Source organism: Etheostoma spectabile, chromosome 5 (assembly GCF_008692095.1).
Source record: "Etheostoma spectabile isolate EspeVRDwgs_2016 chromosome 5, UIUC_Espe_1.0, whole genome shotgun sequence".
Taxonomy (NCBI): Eukaryota; Metazoa; Chordata; class Actinopteri; order Perciformes; family Percidae; genus Etheostoma; species Etheostoma spectabile.
In genome coordinates, this window is record NC_045737.1 from 25908275 (window position 1) to 25930130 (window position 21856).

At 41.1% G+C, this 21856-nt stretch overlaps 1 protein-coding gene across 4 annotated transcripts in view; it reads right to left on the minus strand.

Annotated features, from left to right (window-relative positions):
• The window catches only part of LOC116689890 (protein mono-ADP-ribosyltransferase PARP14), a 25166-nt gene extending 5024 nt beyond the window's left edge, over window positions 1-20142 (minus strand). For 2 of the 4 annotated variants that reach the window (XM_032516551.1, XM_032516550.1), the window contains exons 1-16: window positions 19864-20142; window positions 17782-17864; window positions 15808-15835; window positions 15507-15581; window positions 15034-15201; window positions 13531-13656; window positions 13343-13444; window positions 7802-9983; window positions 6159-6326; window positions 5811-5886; window positions 5036-5266; window positions 3928-4149; window positions 2996-3110; window positions 1855-2004; window positions 1393-1455; window positions 707-892 (exon numbers count right to left, since the gene is read on the minus strand). In XM_032516551.1, coding sequence (XP_032372442.1) covers window positions 707-892; window positions 1393-1455; window positions 1855-2004; window positions 2996-3110; window positions 3928-4149; window positions 5036-5266; window positions 5811-5886; window positions 6159-6326; window positions 7802-9983; window positions 13343-13444; window positions 13531-13656; window positions 15034-15201; window positions 15507-15581; window positions 15808-15835; window positions 17782-17864; window positions 19864-20050 — 4162 coding nt within the window. In that variant the 5' untranslated portion in view covers window positions 20051-20142. The remainder of the gene's footprint in view (window positions 1-706; window positions 893-1392; window positions 1456-1854; window positions 2005-2995; window positions 3111-3927; window positions 4150-5035; window positions 5267-5810; window positions 5887-6158; window positions 6327-7801; window positions 9984-13342; window positions 13445-13530; window positions 13657-15033; window positions 15202-15506; window positions 15582-15807; window positions 15836-17781; window positions 17865-19863) is intronic. The other 2 variants (XM_032516552.1, XM_032516553.1) reach the window with 2 other exon arrangements.
• Window positions 20143-21856: the final 1714 nt, after the last annotated feature.

The window sequence follows — 21856 nt, forward strand, 5'->3', positions numbered from 1 at the left end:
GCTTGTCTTTTACTGTGACCATTCACAATTCAATAGGTTACAGTTTTACAAACAACAAAGTGAGCAGATGAACATGTTTTACATCTAGCGTTTTACATTTGTCTCAGTAAGCTAGCAAGAGTACACAACAGAAAACAAATGCACTTGCTGTGATGATTTGCAGTAAAACTAAATTACTGTTAAACAAACAAGGTTGTGTACCTTTTCACATATCAGCTGTAAATCAAGTACTGTAAATATAGTAAATAGTGTGAAAATGAATTACTTTAACTTGTAACTGAGAACTTATAAGTACATCATGGTATTGGTACTTTTACTTCAGTACAATAACAGCTGCTTAATTTTAATATTTGATTTGGTTGATGTGATACAAACTCTGTGCAGACAGAATGTACTGTACCTGAACATCACATCAAATGTATCTTTAGTCAGCTTTACTACACTGAGATGAGTGAATATATTACAGTAATGGACTGTGGACTGTAGAAGACAGTAAATCCAAACAAAATGATAGAGATGACTAAACAAACAAGTAAACCAGTGAGATGAAAAAGAAAATTTTTGAGAGAAATTAGACTTTGCTCTTTCTTGTCTCATTAGAATCCCTTCACGAGAAGATTTTTCTTTAAAATACACTCAATAAAAGTTAAACAAAACTTCAAATAATGACTGATTTGTATACTGTACAGTTTCTGTTTGAACAGACCTGTTCCCAGGGCCGGGAAGGAGATAGAGCTGAGCTTGTTCTCCTCACAGAACTTCAGCACTGTGTAAACCACATCCTTTATCTTTGCAGGATCATTCTGGCCGACAACGTGGATAATGTGTGTGCTGGGCAGCTTGCCGGCCAACGTTAAGATGAACAGACCAGGCTGGTAATTCGGAGAATTTACTACAGAGACAAACCAAACAACACTCATAACACAGCCTGGTGATACAACCAGAATAGCAGACATTCAACAACAACATGAAAACCAGCTAACAAGCTAGCAGAGAAGTTGAAATGAACGGGGATGAATTTTACAAATATTTAACTAGGCCTATACTTACACTCAGGTCATAATAGTTACCTAAAATGTATAGATAAACAAATTAAACAACTAAAAGTAATAGCTGAATGGTTAAAATATAAATGACAATTGAAGTATACCAACCTAAACATTGAGAATTACTTTGCATTTGTAGTGTTACTTAACTACCTTAAAATCAATTAAAATAAACACATTTGAAACATCATGTAGCATTTTAATTCATCTGAGAGGTGCATCAGACAAAAAAGTTGGAGTTTTGCAATAACCCAAATAATACTGCTCTCTATCAGAAGAAGAGCAGTTGCACTGTGACTGAAGTGTGTGTATGTAAAGCGGGGAAGGTTAAATTCCAGCTACATACCAATCTGTGAGCACTCCAGCTCAACGGTTAGTCCAGCCCGGTCCAAGATTGCTTTCGACACTCCTGGGGTATTATAGAAGAAGAGTAAGAATAATAAATGATACTGCTGTAAGTTAAAAGGAATATTTAAATTAAAATGCCAAAACATTTCAACATTTTTATTGAATGTTTTTTGTTTGTTTTATTTTTGGTCAATGTAACATTATATGTTATATGTTTTTAAAGTGAGACTGAAACTTCTCCTTTGCATTGCATTAAAGACATTTTATATATATATATATGCAATTCAATTTTCATTAAACTTAACTTAACTGAAACTAATGACAGCCTGGTAAGAAAGGTAATACTTTGAAAAAATAAATGCATAAAACACTGTCATTTGGAAAAAAGTGATGTGTATAAATGTTCTCCAAGGTTTGTTTGGTAAGACCAACAAAATGACGAGGAGAAATAAAGAGTCACCTGATTTTAGGTTAAAGCTTTGATTGGAGGAGTTGACGATGACATCACAGGCCTCCTTGGTGATGTCTCCAGATGACACCTCGAGGGTGAGCTGACCCATCTGCATCCGATACACGCCAAGGGAGGGGGACGACACCTGGCTGAAGGAGGCTTACACACAGACAGACACGCAACACACACACACACACACAAAGCTCATATATATATATATATATATATATATATATATATATATATATATATATATATATATAAAAAAATCACAATTAATCACATTAATGTCATCGTTAACTTGCAATTAATCTCAATTAATTGCACATTTTTACCTATTCTAAATGTCCCTTGATTTCTGTTTATTCCATTATTTTTTCTCATTTTAATCAACATGGAAAAGTTGATCGAGTTGCTTTGTGCAAATGTTTTTTTATTGAAAACAACATTGGCATGGCCTACTGTAGTTTTTAATTTAACACGCAACATTCTCACTTGGAGCAGTCATTCACACTTGGAGAAAATAATCTCTCACACAATGTAACACTGTCCATCAACAAAAGGGTGAAAAAAATAATTTGACAAGGGGGCGGAGAATTCGCATCAGCTGTGTGCTTGGCCATCAAGTGGTATTTCAGACTGGACGTGCTGCGATGGTAGCTCAGTTCACAACGACAAAACACACAGATCACTTTGGTCTTGTGTCTCGCTGAAATGGATGCCAATAAGATTCTGGATGGAAACTTTACGTTTTTGAAAGTACTTGTAGTTTTTCTAACGTTACTTGTGGTTGCAACAGCATGTGAAAAAAACTGCAAAGTTTGCTAGGCCAAAAGTAACGTGATAAAAAAATTGACGCCGTTAAAATGGGTTTGCATTAATGCCCTTAATAGACAAAATCATTAAACACTGAACTGCCAAAAATAGTTTGAGCCAGGTGATCTGGAGGCTCAAAACGTTCTGTCTCTAAAATCCGCAAATCAATTACATTCACAAGTTGACGTCTAAAATAATCAATAATTTGACCCTTTACATTCTCAAATCTAAAGATTACTTTTGTTTGATTTGTTCTGTCTTTTCTCAACAGTTTTGTTGTTCATAAAAATTTCACTTGAAGATAACATAAATGAAAGGTGTGTAGGCTTCTTACCTGGGGACTGTTGGGATTGGTTGACTGATGACCTAACTGGTGCCTCGTTAAATTCCAGAGCTTCAGTTTGGATATTTCTCTGGCCAGTCTGACCTTTAAATCCTCTGGTGAAACACTGACAAACAAGATGTTGCCACATTATTTTAATACAAGTGATTTGATACAGGTTTGCTGCTCAATACCTGCTTGTATGCATCTCTGTGGGTAAAAAAGTTCAGTTTAAAGGAGTCCTCCACAACTTTGTCATTGCACTTTTCATTTTCAGACTTGTGATCCACAGTTTAAAACAAAAAGGACCAAAATCAATGCTGCAGAACCAGAGATGTCCTTCTTCCTCATCAAAACCTGGTGCCTAAATTGCATAATAGTAGTGTGTTCCATTTGTACTCGGAAGTCAGATTTTGTGAGGTCAAAGTCGACAACACACACCCTGACCTCAGAAGTCAGGCAACCACCGAGTACCCCGAGATAAAAATCGAACATGGATGCTCCGTGCATCAACAGTTGTAAAAGCTGTACTAACGTACAGTTATAATCTCTTCTGTTTTATATGTGTCTCACTAAATAAGTTGTACACAAAGTCCTGTCCATCTTCTATTTGTGTGCATGTTGCTACGCTGTTTTTTTGTGAAAACAAAGTGCGTAATGTGTTGTTATAAACTGACATTGCTAACAATGGCTAACCTGGCTAGAGCTAATGAAAACAGTGAAAATCCGACTTAGAAATGGAACGCATTTAACTCTGGTGTGAAGTTATTCCCTGCTTTGGCTTCCGAGTTCTGAGCTAAATGGAACGCACTATAGATTGTGGTGTTTAATGCTAATAGCAGCTAATGTGCTACAGAGGTCTCACTTCACTTTAATGTCACACCTCAAGATTTCTTTTATTTTTTTATACTTAAACATGCTGTCTTTAACAAAATGAAACTCACATCAACCGTTTGGTTGTCACTCGGGTGAACAACGATGGCCACCTCTCTCAGATGGCGAGGAGTTTTCCTGCGGCTGTACGAGTGGATCTCCTGCAGCAGGACTCTGGACACCACGTCTCTGGGGAAGCAAAGGTTTCCTGTGCCGATGGCCGGGAAGGACAGCGACGCCATCCGACTTTTCTCAGCCTTCTCCAGACAATATCTGATGATGGATATTAACTCCTGAGACAAAAAGACAACATACAGAAGAAGTAAGTAAGACTCTGGAAATAAACTTATACATGGAGCCTTATGAGTCCAATATGTACATTTACTTACGTACTGTACATAAGTGGACATTTGAGGTACTTTACTTAATATTGTCATTTAATGCAATTTCATACTTCTACTCAGCTTTAGTGCGTTTAAGGAGAGACATCTCAAGGTCTTTATCGCTATATTAAACAATGCAATGTTTAATATATATTTCCTACGTGCAATACTGTGAATTCCACCTTCAGTTTGTCTACTTACTATATCTTGCTTCATGTTATTACACAATCCCCTTTGTTGCTGTAACACTGCAAATTTGTCCACTGTGGGACTAATAAACTAATATCTTAAATGTGGAAAACCATGTGTGCTATGACTTCATTGCCAAGGTAAAAATAAAAATAAAAAAGGAGGCTACTTGTCACAAAAGTGAAAGGAAATGGTTGTCACATTGAGAATCGCTCATTCTCCTCTCCCGTTGTATTAGTCCAAAAAATTATTATTACCAACCTTAACAAAACATGACCAGGGCCTGAAGTTAACTTTTTTGACAGGTGGATTTTTAAATCCACAGTGGCTTGACGCCAATTGTCCACTTTTTATTAAAACGCCTTCTTTTACTTTTCTTTGACTCATCTTTTTGTTAGTTGTTTATTTCAGCTGGCCTCTTTACCACAGTAATGTGCCGCCAAATTTTTAGCTAAAATACAACGATATGGCGGACTTTGTTGAAATGTAAAAGAAAAACAGTTGCAAAAAAAAATGAATCACTCAATTCTCATTGGCTACCTGCCAATGTGGACTGCAGTACGACCCAGCTGCCTAAAATAAAATTTCTGTAACTGAAAACCCTCACCTCCTGGCCAGCTCCGTTGTTCCAAAATGGGCAAACAGCATGATAGACTTTTCGACACTTGAGGTTGAAGCCGTCGGTGATGACGACATCGCCGTATGGCAGTGCTCTTGCCCCGGCTTCCGACAGAACAGCTGACTGGAGGCCATGCCCGGCCGCCTGCAGGATCGCTTTGGAAACAGCTCCCTGGTTCAGCTTCATGTCTTCTGAGATGGTGTTGACAATGACTGCAGTCTGTGGACCAAAAACCACAGCATTGTAGACAAGTTTAAGACTACAACTGAAAGGATAAGAAGGTTCATTTTAGACAACCAATATTTCTGTTAAGTCATTTCTCAGGTAGAAATACAATACAATACAATATAAAAAGTGGAGGCTGGGAGTGTGGTCTGACCAACTGCCACTTTGTTCGTTTAAAAGCCATGATGTCTCTCTCTCATGGTTGGGACAAAATTCTCTGGGCGGGCAAAGCAGGGAAAGGGGAGGTAACCTTGCCCCTTATGACCTCATAAGGGGGCAAGATTCCAGATTGGCCCACCTGAGCTTTCATTTTGTCAAAGGCAGAGCAGAATACCCAGGGCTTGGTTTACACCTATCACAATTTCTAGCCACGAGGGGACCAAAGGCAGGCTGGAGGAACGCATATTAACGTTAAAAAACCTCATAAAGTGAAATTTTCATGTCATGGGACCTTTAAGACACAGACATCAATCAAGTTGGTGCAGTAAACGGTTAGTCAAATGATGCTTTTAAAATGCAACACAGCCTCAGTACTTACAGTCTGGTCCTGAATGTTTCCTTTCCACAGAACAATCTTCAGACCCTCAGCTGTGGTCTGCTCTATCCTGCCTGAGCTACAGCAAATTACAGGACAGGACTGATGTCACCACAGTGAATGAAGTCACATCAAAAAGACAAAAATCTGTGAACATGTTAGTGCACTGTACAGGTAATGTGGCTCTCTTTTCCTTATTTATACATTTTGGTGTTTAGTCTTGTTGGATTTACATTGATCTTGAGTTGTTTCTGACCCTATGATGGACCGGAGTCTTAAACTGAGGTGCAAAAAATAAATTACTAAGAAGACTAGAGAAAAGAGAGATAAAAAGAAGTAACAGATCCTTACCCTCCATTTCCTCCAGGCCAGGCGTGTCCCCCGGGAGCTCCCCTGTTACCTTGCAGGCCTCCCTGTAATCCAGCTCCTGCCCCCTCAGCCCCCTTTCTGCGGCCTCCTCCTTCACCAAACCGGCCGTCCCTGGGCGAGTGGCTCTTACCTCGACTCACCTGATATCTGCTGGGGGATGAACAATATATATGTTTTAAGACACAAAAACCCACCTTCAAACAACTCTGTCTGATTCAAACGCTGTTTCAAATGTAGCCTGGCTTTGTCTAAAAGTAAAAAAAATCCACCAACTACCACCTATCAAGCTCCCTGAGTGACATGTTAAATCTTTATTTTCTCTGTTTAACATGTTTAAAAGGCCATGTGTAATGGTTGTACATGTCCATCTCCGGTAGCGGCAAATTTATGTGTGGGGAACATGCAGGAGTATATTGTTGTTTTTCCCATATAGATAAAATATATAAGCTGTGTTATCAGAGGCCTGGATTTGTATCACGGATTGTGTATGGTCTGATTTTGGTGTATTATTTCCTTTGTTTTGAAACGCTTTACTAATTGATGCTTCTATAAAATGACACTGGGTTGTGACGTAAGGGATCATCATCAGCTGATCGATTGGACTCTGGAGAAGGACGGAAAGAAGCGGTCGTGTTTAGAGGGCGCAACGTGGCATGTTTTCCAGGCGACACCAACCACTGGATAAAGTATATATTCCGGTGGATTAAAACTTGGGATTTCTCCTTGGGACTACGGCGGCGACCCTGGTGCTGAACGGACCGTGGCGAGGTTGCATAAGTTGCCCGTGTGGACAGTAATTAACTGCGTCTTCTCGCCACGCTTCTCCGGCCATGTTTTGTTTTGTTTTGTTTGTTCTCTACGTTTGCTATTCTGGATCCGGACTATTTAAGTTTACTGAATGAAATTTGTTTTGTTGGGACGTTGGGGTGTTTTGGGGGAAACATATTTAAATGTGTGGGATGCTTTGAGTGCTTTAACGTGTTTGTATAGAGTGGGTGTGTCCGAGGTTTAATTAGTTGTGTTTCTAATACACACAGTGAAACCTATATTCAATGGTCTTCTTTTTTTAAATTTTATTAGCATGTTTATTGAGCCAAATTAGAGGCAATTAGAGTGTTTGGGGGGTTAAGAGTATTCAGGGGTTGTGTAAATAAAGTAGCCTATAGATATCAGAGATCCGCCCATTACCTTAATTTTTATGCGTTGTACTTTTCCCTTGCCGGGTGAGTTAAGGAACTGTTACATACGTGTAAAACAGAAAATGTGTTACTTTACAGAAAAATTAGGTTTCCCACTATTTCTTTGCTGAGAGCACTTCCTGGAGTCTCAGCTGGTTTCCTTCCAATTGCTCAGAGCCAAGAAATAGTCTGGAACAAAAACCCCTGTAAAACATCAAATTGATGTTTTTACACTTTGGTTTTTGTACATACTTTTTGGATTTCGTTTTTACATTTGGAAAGAGCCAGACTAGCTGTTTCCCCCATTTCCAGTCTTTATGCTAACCTAACCAGCTGCTAGCTGTAGCTTCATATTTGCCATGTAGACATAAGAAATTTCAATCTTCAAATCCATGTTCTAATCAACAGTAAAAGTTGCTTATGATAAAAAAAGTTTATTCTATTTACCCTGCAGCCCCAGTGCCTCTTCCTCCTGCCTCATGTGGTACAGTCATAGTAGGTCCGAGGTCCATGAACTTTTTATTGACAGCTGTGGCCAGGACTCTTACGGTCTTATCATTGTTGTCCACCAGGTGAATCTCCGTCAACGATCTTGGACCTCCTGGATTGTCACAGTAGTCCCGCACTGCCTGAGCTATGGTCTCAGCACAGAGTTCAACAGGAAAACCAAACACACCTGAGCTGATCGCTGGCAGTGCAATGGTGGAGCAGTTCACTCCCTCTGCTTGTGCCAGACTATTTTTAACAGCAAGCTTCAGACGTGACACTGACATCTGCCTGTTAAAGTCAGAAAAACGTGGGCCGACTGCATGTATGACGTACTTGCAAGGCAGGTTACATGCACCTGTAACGATGGCATCACCCGGACTTAGTTTTCCACTTTTGGCAACATGGTCGTTGCTGAGTTTCTGCAGCTCGGGTCCCGCAGCCTTTAGCAAGGCTAAAGCCAGGCCGCCAATGTGCTGTAAGTCCTCATTAGCTGCGTTGACCACCGTGTCCACGTGGAAGCTACAGATGTCGGCCTTGCTGACTGAAATCAGAACTCCACTTGGGGTCTTCACTTTGCAATAACAAAGGTCATTGTCTTCCTCACAGTTCTCTTCTTCCTCTTCGTCTTGATTCTCTGGACGAAGCATCACCACACAGCTTAGCTCTGTCATTATTGTAGACAGGAACAGGCTTCCTTGAGTTTGGAAGTACTTCTTAGCTCCAGGCTTGTCCACAATGAAATTGTCAGTGGAGAGAGCACTGGTCAGTTTCTGAAAGCAGATTTTAGCTTTCTGGACGTGAAGACGAGCCCCAGCAAGAGTGATTCTTGGCCTCTCTGGATCAAAACGGACTTCTACATCATTATTCTTGGCAATACTGGACCAATCTTGTGATTTTTTCTTGTCAATGAACTGAATTACAGCGCATGACTCGACACGAATGGTTTCTTGAACTCGTGAGTAGTTCACAATGAATTCCTTTAGACTGCTGCTGACCTCTTTCACCGGATTTTGGAAGCCGGCCACAGTTACTTTGTCTCTCCTCTCTGGGTGGATCTGAATGGCCACTGTTTTCTTCTTTAAGGAGTTGTAGGTGTCCAACAGCTGTTGGTTCAAGCTTACCCAGTTTTGAAGTTTAAGAACTTCCTGGTCTTCCACATCCAGAGTCTGTACGCCAAAAACTGTCTTCATCTTATTCTCTGCGACAGCGAGGACACTCTCAGAACTCCCCAACAGGAAAACCCCTTTGCTCTCAATGCTGTAGATGGCACTGATGCTTTGAGACGTGAACAGGTCCTGGGACATGTCCATGGGATCCACTGTCTTGAGAAAGTCTAGAAGATGTGTGGGGACATTCAGCTGCTTTTTACTCATAGCCACATTCCTCTCCAAGATCCACGACTTAGTCTGGTAAACCTCTGCAGGGAGTCCTGTGATGGTTAACGTCTGGGTGCCTTCATCAAAGGAGAGGTTCATGTCAGGGGAAATGTCCTGGGCAGCTTTCTGCACCCCATTCTGCTGCAGGATGTAGAACTCTGCAGGGGACATAACCATTACCTCAGAGACACCTTCTGTCTGCCGTTTCATCTGACTCATGGCTTTAAGAACAATGTTCTCCACAGGAGCCCTGATTTGTTTTATGTCGGTGGCTCGGCCAGCCACGGTCAAAGTCCCCCTGGATGCATCCAGCACCAGGACGGCGTCTTCCCTGACAACCGAACGGACCTCCTTCTCTGCAGCTTTCCATGCACGTGCATTTGCTGCACATTCAAAGGCTGTGTACTGAGACATTTGCTGACGAAAGGCTTCTAGGGCGGTGTTCATCCAGTTATCTACACGTTTGGCCGTCAGACCTTGCTGCCTCAAAAAGCTCGGGAGAGGGCTGAGTTTCACCTCAGGGTTATCCAAGTCCACACTGCAGAAGTACGGACGCATCTGATCGTTGATGGTTTTTAACAGTTTCTTCATCAGGAGGAATTTCCAGACAACATGGTGAACGCTCTCTGTAAAGGGCTCGGGCATCTTCCATGTTGGTCGCTCGCTGCCGTACAGGGCGGTGCCCAGGGACTTATAGTACGGATACACCTTGATAGGGATGGACCGCATCACAATGTCTTGTTTTATGCAAATGCATTCCACAACTGCAGCAACACACAGAATAATAAGAAAGCTCAGGTCAGTGCTTGTTCTATTTGTAGCTACAAGGCATTTAAATAACACTAAACTTCTTTACAGGTCATAAGACATACTAAAGTATATGGCCAAGGGTATGTGGACACTAGTCTTCTTACATTTACTTGCAAGAAATTATGTTTTTCGATTATAGTGGTCTTCCAAGTTTGGGTTAGTCTCTTTCTTGTTTTAACATGAGAATATCAGGCTGCTCGGAAAAGTCCATAAGGACTCTACAGCTGATCCAGAATGCTGCAGCACGTGTTCTGACGGGAACCAGGAAAAGAGACCACATCTCTCCTGTTTTGGCCTCTCTGCATTGGCTTCCTGTAAAATCCAGAATAGAATTTAAAATCCTTCTCCTGACCTACAAAGCTCTTAAAGGTCAGGCACCATCTTATCTTAAAGAGCTCATAGTACCTTACAACCCTACAAGAGCGCTGCGCTCCCAGAATGCAGGATTACTGGTGGTTCCTAGAGTCTCTAAAAGTAGAACAGGGGCCAGAGCGTTCAGCTATCAGGCTCCTCTCCTGTGGAACCAGGTTCCAGTTTGGGTTCGGGAGGCAGACACCGTATCCATATTTAAGAGTAGGCTGAAGACTTTCCTTTTTGATAAAGCTTATAGTTAGGGCTGGCTCAGGAGAGTCCTGAACCATCCCTTAGTTATGCCGCTAGAGGCAAAGAGATAACTGTTGTTGTTGATTAAGCCTATATAATAAAATTGATCTCTCTCTCTCATAGCCCCTCCGCTAGAACGTGGGATGGTCATCTCTCTCTCTCTCTCCTCTCTCTCAGAGCCACCTCCGCTAGACAGTGGGATGGTCATGTCTCTCTCTCTCTCTCATAGCCACCTCCGCTAGACAGTGGGATGGTCATTCTCTCTCTCTCTCTCTCTCATAGCCACCTCCGCTAGACAGTGGGATGGCCATGTCTCTCTCTCTCTCCTCCTCTCTCTCTCTCATAGCCCCTCCGCTACAGTGGGATGGTCATTTCTCTCTCTCTCTCTCTCTCTCTCTTCATAGCCACCTCCGCTAGACAGTGGGATGGCCATGTCTCTCTCTCTCTCTCTCATCTCTCTCTCTCTCTCTCTCTCTCTCTCTCATAGCCACCTCCGCTAACAGTGGGATGGTCATGTCTCTCTCTCTCTCTCATCATAGCCACCTCCGCTAGACAGTGGGATGGCCATGTCTCTCTCTCTCTCTCTCTCTCCTCTCTCTCTCTCATAGCCACCTCTGCTAGACAGTGGGATGGTCATGTCTCTCTCCCTCTCTCTCTCTCTCTCTCTCTCTCTCTCTCTTTAGACTGCTGGGGGACTTCCTTTGACACACTGAGCTCCTCTCTCATCTATCTTTCCATTTGTGTGCATCCATGTCCCAGAAATGCTGGTTACTAATTTAGCTCCGGGGAGTCATTCCCCGGAGTCCTTATGTTCTTTTCCCCCCAGCACGTTTCCTCGGATCAGGGAGGCGCCAAAAATCAGGGTAGCAGCTGTCCATGGTCCCGCTACATGTCCTGCGATGCCATGTTACATCCTGCTACGCTCTGCGGTGCCCAGCTACGTCCTGCTGTGCCTTGTAACGCCCACAGTGCCCTGCTATGCTACAAAGAACTACTACAAACTAACTCTTCATTCTAACCCCAACCGGCCCGTCAGACACCGCCTCCCAAGAGCCTGGGTCTGACCGAGGTTTCTGCCTAAAAGGAAGTTTTTCCTCGCCACTGTCGCACTGTTGCTTGCTCTGGAGGAAAAAACTGGAACTGTTGGGTCCTTGTGGATTCTGGAGTGTGGTCTAGACCTGCTCTATCTGTAAAGTATCTTGAGATAACTCTTGTTGTGATTTGATACTATAAATAAATTGAATTGAATTGAATATCCTTTGCACAAAACCAGCTACATGGAGAAATGGTTTTCCCAGTTTGGTGTGGAAGAACTTCTACAGAGTCCTGACCTCATACACATGGTACATGCCTCATTCTCCATATCATTCACCAAACACACCCTCTCACTTTGGCGGTCTATTTAAGCCACGACATTTACCCATCTCTCCCTGTGCCTTTTCAACGCTGCCGCTGCCCTGTATTGCTGCCTGCTCTTTCAACCCCACTACCACCGGAACATACACCTGCAGGCTCTTAGAGTGGGGGAAACATCCCTAACCAATATCTCATGAAAACATATCTCCTTGGGAGTAATGATATCAGAGCCTGAGCGCTAAACAATATGTTCTGCTGTTATAATAAATTTCAAAATGAAATTCTCTTGGGGCTGAAAGAGAGCAAACACCTCCAGCAGGTTTAAAATTTGGTGGAAAGCCCAAAACCAGATTTTTTGAGGCTGTTAGAGCAACACATTAAAGGAGAATTACGGTCAATTCCAACACGTAGCTCTGCTGTTTGTAAATTTGGAAAGCTGTCAGTAGAGAAAAAAACTAAAACTAACGGTGTTGCCTACACCGTGTTATCCTCCTGCTAAAGTTAGCACCCAAAAGGCTTAAACAGGGCAAGTTTTCAATGCGTTTTTAACCTCTAAACATGTTCAAAATGTCATTACAAAGGCCTACCCATGTGAAGTGATTCCTTCCGCGTGAACACAGTGAATCTGACGGCAGTAGTTGTGAAAGAAATGCATGAAAAGTTCCGCTAATTCAGCTGTGTTTAGATCCCGTGTTGATACTGCAAGAAGTGCTTCGAGACTGTCTACAAACTACAACACCAAAAAGAGATACAAACATATTTTCAAAAATAAGCATATGCTTAGTGCTGTAGTACAACTAGCAGGAGACAAGTTATAATTAAGGTAGGTTTGGAGACACTTTTAAATCAATTCATATTTTTTTTCTGTGTTGCAGTTTGTAGACTCTCTAACTGCCGTATCAACACTGGAACTAAACACAGCTGAATTAGAACAGCTTTCATGCATTTCTTTCACATCTGCTACTGTGTTCATTTGGAAGGAATTACTGCACATGGGTAGGCCCATTTAATGAAATTTTGAACATGTTTAGAGGCTAAAAACACGTTAAAACCTTGCCTGTAAGCCTGTTGGGTGCTAACTCTAGCAGGAGGATAACACGGTGTAGGCAGCATCGATTGTTTTCATTTTTCTCTCTACTGACAGCACTCCAAATTTACAAAGAACAGAGCTACGTGTCGGAATCAACCGGAATTCTTCCCATGCCCATGTTGACTAAATTGTCCACATTATTCCGGCCAAATTGTGTATTTCTGTGGTACGTTTGTACTTCTAGACATTTGTCTTGAAATTAGAAAACACTTTAATTTTAAGTAACAGTGTGTAAAGCATGAGTAGTAAAGCTAAATGAAAAACCTTTGGGGTTGTTGAAAGTTGCAATGGCAGCCTGTTCAGACGGGATCATGACAATATTTTCTGGCAGAGCCCAGCTCTTTTCAAAATACAGCTCCAACATGTCTGGAAAGAAATGAGATATAAGGAATTTGTGACCACAGTAAAATAAATGTTGCAGACAGAAAACAGTTATTTAACAGTTTGTGTACCTTTAACCACAGTCGGAGGAAGACTCTCCACACGGACGCTCTCTGCTGCCTCCAGTGGCCGAGCACTCAGTCCGCGTTTCTGCAGCTTCTGGGTGGACTCACTCACAGAGAGGAACTTCTCCACATCTGCAAAATATTCTAGATTACTCATTTAAGGATGAAACAGGCTCAGTAGTTGACAACTACAACTGTTGTTAGGAATAAAAAATACATAACTACAACATGACTGATTCTGGGTTTCTAAATTAAATATTCTGTACTTGCTACTTTGTGGATTCAGTTTCTAATTTTTGGGTTTTCTTTCTCAGATTAAAGACATAAAGACATTAAAGACTGATAGCGTAGAGTCATAGTCTGCTGGTGAAAATCATGTTATAATCTCCAGAACAGTTTTGAAATGGACCTTGGGGTGAGAATTTTTACAAGAACTGTATATGATAATGTAAAATGAGACTAGATGTTTTTAGGGTTACTGAAATAACATATTTCCATCAATTGTAGCTTCCTAGTGTATTCTGTTCCTTCATTTAACAAGGGAGCTACATGTTATAGGCCTTCCCTGCCTGTAATTCAGTTAACGGGTTGGCGGAGGGATATGATGAGATGCTGAAGCATGTTTTTGTTAGTCTTGAGTTGATCTACGCTGGGGGAAGTGTCATTAAAGAAATGGACCAAGTTACACAGTCAAAGCTGTCTCCGTGCTCTTACTCTATCCACGCCCTGAAAGTACCTGTATGTCATCACAACGAGTTAATAGTTAACACAAATATTCACTAGCGTTACAATAATATGATTTATTTAATAACACATAATCAATGCTCTTGGAGATTTGTCACCTACAAGCTAACTTTTAGTTGGATAATACAATAGCTGAGACAACAAAAACAACACATCCACATTTTGTATATTTACATTTCATTCAAACATTTAATATGATGTTTCTTTTCTTTTTGTTTGCATTCATCAGCGTTACAAACAACATAAATACCGGTATAGTGCTAATTAAATTATCCTTATTGTTTACTGATTTCCCTGTTCATCTCCCAGCAGCAGAATATCTTTTCTGCTTTGGGTTTAGTTTTCTTTCTGTTTCCATTTCAGGCAATTTCCAGTTATTTCAAACGTAGTTATCTATTCTAAATATGTTTGGTGTTAATTCCACATGTTATTTGCCTGTGTATATTTAGGATTTCACACAAATAAGATCAACTTGAAACATAACTCAGAAGGCTTCATGATAGTTTTTAATATTGCTCAGTTTTGTGTTGATGTTGTTAAAAATATGAATCTGTATATTTACTGCAGTCTCGTAGTTATGACCGGCTAGCAGGCCAAAACAAAGCAGGTAGATGCATGTCAAAGTCAGTCTTAACCAACTGAGATTCATTACACGTAAAAGGCAAACATAATGACAATGAGGTGTGGAAGTCAAGATTAGTGGTGCATGAATGGCACACACACGCACGCATGCACGCACGCACGCTCTGGGGCTGTCACACCAACCTTCAGGTTTGTTAAAGGTGACAACGGCTCTGTTGGTCTCCCAGATGATCTCCAGACTATAGCAGCTCTCGTCCAAACCCGAGATGTTCTCCACCAGCATGGATAGCATGTCTGGGGACATGCTGTCTGACACGTTGTCCAACACCACAGCAACGCTCTGAACCGACTCTGAAAGGACATAAAGAAAAACATGCTTCACCTTTGCTACCGCATCATTTCTATCTCAGGAATTTATCTGTGTGTTTAGAAATGTGGAAACTGAAAAATATGACAAAACTAGGGGGGGGACGTATTTCACAGTATATATTTTAATATTAACATATTATAAAATATATATTTCTAATGAAAAGAACAGTTTAATTTGAGAGTTTAAAAGTAGTTGCTGATTTCCTTTCAAATACCAGTAAATTATTATGAATGCCTTGCATATTTTGCATTCTCAGGTGACCTGCTGAACAAAAAGACTCTTTTACCTTCTTGGCTCTTTGTAGAATCTCCATTTCCAGGTTCAGCTTCTGACTTTGGAGTCTTTGAATCTGTCAATGAATCTGAGAAACAAGACAATCAGGGTTAGATGAATTATCTGCACACATGAACTCAATCAGACGCAGCAAAGGGTCCAGAGCTAAACAATAAACAAACTGTGTGCTTAAAAAGATCTAATTCCAAATTAAAGACAGAGCAAACAATTATATATTTCATTGTTTTAGACTATATGGACTTTGAAAAAGGACCATAAAAACCAGAGAAGCAGCAGACAGCTGGCAGTGTTACCTGAGACGCCGTCACTGTTTGTTGGACTCTGAGAAGTGAAAACAAAAACAACACTTTAAATCACACAGAATGGAAATATGTCTAAAAATCTGTATTGCATGCCAACTGGTAACTTACTCAAGTTCAGGCATTTCAAATTTTTAGTTTGGCCGTGTCACTGGGAAATAAAACTTCACCTACTTCCAATGTGCATATGGATAAACAATATTATTATGGAGAAAAGTGTATTAACTTTGAAAAATGCTTTTACAATCATCTTATTTAAAAAGTTTCTAGCTGTTAAATAAAAAAGCTTGAGAGCAACCCTTGGGATTCATAACAAGTACATCTGTACAACAAAATAAATGATTAAAAATTAAATAAATGCGTAAATCCAACTTCAGGTTTTCAGGGTGTTTATCCGTGACTGTCTGACGTCTATTAAAATGCCAGAATGTCTGAAAAATAAAAGGCCAACCCGACACAGGACAGTTATACAGCTGCTTGGTGTGTAAATGTTTAACTTTAACACTCTATAAAACTCTCGTGCAGTTAGTTTCAGTATTTTAGGACGTCAACTCTGTTTTAAGATTATACTGTATTTAACCAGTTTTATCCTGTATGATGTGTGTCACACCTGATAGTGTGGTACACCTTCATAAACTCCAGTTGATGTTTCCCAGTTTTTCCCTCCTTTTCATTGCCCACCTCTCCTGCTTAGCCTGTGCTTGCCCATGTAACCTTGTCTACGTACATGTCTGGTTTGTCTGTTTGTTACCAAAACTGCCAAAGCTCAAAGTGTCTTTGAGTGTTTACAAAAGCGCTATAAAAAATAAATGTGATATTATTATAACACAGATTTGTTTTACATTTTCAAAAGTTTAAAAAAAATACCAAATATCTCCAGCTGGAAAAATATACTGTGCATGGAAGCACAGAAGGGCGGGGACGGGATGAGGAGTAAGAAGCCAACTAGTCTTGTTTTGTTTTAAAATACTTTGAAAGTCAACAAGAAGTAACATCACCCAACATTGCTTAGAGCACCTTTAAGAGAGTAAGATAATACACACTATTTGTTACATTTTAAGACAGTGTGGAACTTTAAATGTTCATTTAATGGAACATAGGGGACATTTAGAGAAAAAGTTTTAGAAGTTAACCTGAAGGAACTTAAAACTGATACTAAGTACTGTCCCTCCAACGTGTTATCTCTTTGTTTGAGATCATCATTAATCTGAGTGCAGCTGATGTGTCAGTCGGTCAGGTTATGAACAACCTGTCAGAGTTCACAACATGACAACACTAAGAACAGAAGAAGAACAGAGTGTTAAAGTCCAACTTCCTGCTGCCATCAGACATCCAAGAATTGTTTTACATACAGATCACTGGTGGAAAAAACTGTAATACTATAAAGGATCAGGTCATCCAGACACAATAAGCATTAGTGTTCAAGGACTGGAGGAAAGGTGTTGGGGAGGAGCACCGCATTTTATACTTTATATTATTACAAAAAGCAAGATTCTTTGCAACATTATTAACATTTTATTTGTCCCCCCCTGACTTAGACAAAAATGTTTTCACTGCAGCCTGAAAGCCTTTTAGCATGTCACAATCAATATATGACTGAAGCACTTATTATGAGAGATAATGAAAAGAGACGCGGTCGAAAGGTGCAGAAACAGCTAGGAAGCAGACCTGGAGTTAAGGTTTATTTCTCTTACTAATTTGTCTGCAGGGTTACACTTGAAAAAAACTATCCTGATGAAAAAGTTGAATAAATAAAAAACATCAAACATCTCTTATATTATCTGTTCAGTGTTAGCAGGAGAGGAACAAATAATGTAAGGTTTGTCCTGTGGGCTGCCCTACAGGGAAGGTAAAGGTGTAATGAAGGCTTTATCATTACCTTCTACAGGTATGCAGTATGTATGAACGTTCATGAGGACATCCTGAACCTGATGGTAAAAGTAAATCTTTAACGGCGTCTCTACTTACTGATGCAGAAATCAGACGTAACTTGACAGTTTGATTCTCCAGGGTGATTTCGTGGTTTTGCCGGGCGAGGACTCGCTCTCTCACTGGAATCACATCAAACACTTTGTTATGTATATTAATTCATTTCCCAGTATATAACAGTTTTACAAAGACATCAGAAAATAATTTAAAGGGTTACTTAAATTAGAGGAATGGTTATTTACTCTGTACTTCTTGCTAAGAGTTAAGGTACACTCAAATCACACCATAAATCCTATGAATATTCCCTATAGTTTTCCATTCACTTCTGTTGAAGCCTGAATGACGACTGCATTCAAGAGTTCACCTTTGTTCAACTTTGACCACGCAGCCAATAGAAACACTGTGGCACTGTGATCACAAATGTAGTAGTTATAATTAGTTTTCTATTCCTATTTCAAAATATCATCACACTTAAGATGTTCCCATTGGCACCACTATCATGTTAAATAAAATATGAAGCTACAGCCAGCAGCTAGTTAGCTTAGCATAAAGACTGGATAACCTCATGTTTAAATTCCAATCCGGATTCAGGAAATCACACTCTACCGATTCATGCCTACTCTATATATCCAACATCATATTCAGGGAAATAGATAATGGAAATCTCTGCGGAAGGGTGTTATTGGATCTGAAAAAGGCCTCTGATACGGTGAATCATGATAGACTGATTGCCAAACTTGAGGCCGTGTGGGCCAACAGCTCCACCTGTAGATTTAATTTTAAATAGTTTTGTCTTTGCATTTATTTCCTGGTTTGAAGGCCTAACAAACCGAATAAAGGGAGGCTGCAAACGGCACAGAATAAATTATTAATACAAGTAATTCTGAACTTGGGCCATAGGTCTCATATACTGCAGGTAGATCAATTTGTTGAGCTCTACTGGCTCCCTGTTGAGTTTTGTGTTACTATGTCAAGACTGACCATGATCTATAAAATATTGTTTGGTAGTGTCCCAATTTTTTTGTCGTGCCTTATATTTTAAAGGACACACACAATGACTAAACGCGGGGCAGCATATCTGACCTGTGTCCTTATAGATTTAAGGGAGAGGAACCTTTGTCTATATAGGGGCAGTTCAGTGGAATAAGTTCGATCGGCAAATTAAAGTCATTTCTACACTGAACTCTTTCAAAAAGACAGTCAAAGCCTGGTTATTAGAGAGGGTTGCGGAATAGGACAAAAAGCAAATTACAGTTTTAATTTTTATTTATTTAAGTAAAATGTTATATCTTGTCAATGTTTATTATGCATTTTGTAAGTGTCTTGTCTTGCCCTGATGTTATGTGTTGACAACCACAGTAGAAATAAGTCCTGGACTTTATTGCGTTTTTATCCTTGATTTATCCTTTTCCCATGTAAGGAATTCTTAATGCAATTAAATAAATAAGTAAGTAAGTAAGTACGTCAAGTAATTCAGGGGGAAACAGGCGAGAGAATACTGGTCTGGCATTTATCAGGAGGACACAAACACAAAGAACCTAAGCAATCATCATGCTGCACTGCTATGACTGCTGGATGTGGAAATACACAGCTGTTTGACATAAAACCTTCATATGTAATTTTTGGTTCACTACTTGTTTTTAAAAAAAAAGCTACAGTCTGGTTTTGTGTTCCATCACAATGTTCAATATTTTCATTTTATCCACCTGAGAACCTCCTGCTGGGACTCTGACGATCTGAGTAATAAGGAGGAGTGGTTGCTGGAGAGGTGAAGTGCATACTGGGAAATTAGACAATCTCAGAGTGTTTATTTCCCAACTTCTTCAGCCAACCTGAGCTGGTATCAGTTTTAAAATGTCGATACATTTCCTCAGTAAAGACATACATCTTTGAGTCTTTCAGTTAGTTAAATTTGACTTAGGCTACTTCACAGTGTATTTACAGTGGACAGCGTTATGTGTCGCAGTTATCCTTACAGGCCTAATTGTTATGACTCATCCATCAGGATGACTCGCAGAAAAGTGTTTAAAGTCACCTAACTTTGTTTGAAACTTTAATTTAGCCTATTAAACTCTGATTTCCCGACAACAACAAAAAACAGTGGATGAAGCAGACACTCACCCTCCTCTGATTTGAAGTACACGGCGGCTCTCGGAGCTCCGTCCTCCGCCACCACCCGGCAGTCTCCCCCGCTGGACTTCTTCTTGCTCTGGAAGTAAAGCTGCAGTTTGTTCTTCATTGTTTTGGTCTGATCCGGGCTCCAGTCCCCCTCCACGATCACCGGCGGCGGGTGCTTGTTTCCTTCCATCGTGCCGTCCGGTCCAAACACCCCGAGAGACTGACACGAACAGGCGGCAGGGCGTCTCAGGCTTCCGGCTGCTTTCGCTTTCGTTTCTTCGCTAAATGACGGAGAAATGGAAACAAGTCCAGCAGCTAACTCCCTTTCAGAGCACGAGGAAGGTTCAACACGTTAGCCAATAAAAATAAAAAGAACTTTATCTGACTTTTAGATTATTGATTAGCCTATATTTATTTGCACAATACAACAAAGCAGCAGAAACACAACAACAAAGTAAAAAAGCAAGTTGTGCAGCAGGTGGGATTTAGAAAAACAACAACCTAAAGGCTTGTAGAAGAAATCTCCCCTAAATAAGTATTATATGCACATACAAAAATCACATAATCTACAAAAGAAAATAAAAAACATCGAATCATTAAGCAAACAATTTAAGCAACATAGTAGCCTATATTATTGAGAAATAACAAACAATACAGTTACACAAAGGATACACATCTGTCAGAAGGTTGCTTGGATAACAGAAACTGTCTGCTGCCTCCACAATGCAACTAAGCCTACTTTTACTTTATAATTTTATAATGCACACACACCACACACACAAACAACACACACACACACCCCACACAACACACAACCACACACACACACACACAAACACACACAAACACACATCCCATGGGCCCACCACCTGTGGGAGAAACCGTTGGGGGCGGTGCGCTGCTACAGTTGAAGTGAAGGCAGTGAAGGTCAAGGGCCTCGATGGACCAGAGTTGGGCAGCAAAGGCTGACTCTGGAATGTCATCTCTCTGTGGGGGAAGGAGCTGGAGCTTGTGCAGGAGGTGGAGCGCTACCAATTAGATCTGGTAGATCTGGTAGATCCTCTATGCACAGTCTCGGTTCTGGAACCATGCTCCTGTATAGGGGTTGGACTCTTTTCTTCTCCGGAGTTGCCCAGGGTGTGAGGCACTGGATGGGTGTGGGGGTACTCACAAGCCCCCAGCTGAGCACCGCTGTGTGGGATGTTGTTGACCACAACTGAGGAGGTAATAGGGTGGTGGAGGGAGCACTTTGAGGAAATCCTAAATCCAGCTGACACAACCTCTGTGGTAGAGCTGGAGGATGATGGGGGATTTTTGTCAATTTCCCTGGAGGAAGTTGCTGAGGTAGTAAAACAACTCCACAGTGGCAAAGCCCCACGGATTGATGAGCTCCGTCCAGAAATGCGGAAAGCTCTGGATGTGGAGGGGCTGTCTTGGATGGCTCACCTCCTTAACATTGCGTGGAAGTCTGGGACAGTGCCTAAGGAGTGGCAGACCGGGGTGGCGGTTCCCCTCTCCAAAAGGGGGGACCGGAGGGTGTGTGCCCATTACAGGGATATCACACTTCTCAGTCTCCATGGTAAAGTCTACTCCAAGGTGCTGGAAAGGAGGGTTCAGCCAATAGTCGAACCTCAGATTGAAGAGGAACAATGCGGATTCCATCCTGGTTGTGGAACAACGGATTAGATCTTCACTCTCAGGATCCTGGAGGGAGCCTGGGAGTATGCCCAACCGGTCGGTCTAAATGTGTTTTGTGGATCTGGAGAAAACGTATGACTGGTCCCCGGAGATACTGTGGGAGGTGCTGCCGGAGTATAGGGTGAGGGGGTCCCTTCTTTGGGCCATCCAATCTCTGTATGACCAAAGCGAGAGCTGTGTCCGGGTTCTCAGCAGTAAGTCGGACTCGTTCCAAGTGAGGGTTGGCCTCCGCCAGGGCTGCGCTTTGTCACCAATCCTGTTTGTAGTATTTATAGACAGGATATTGAGACGTAGTCGG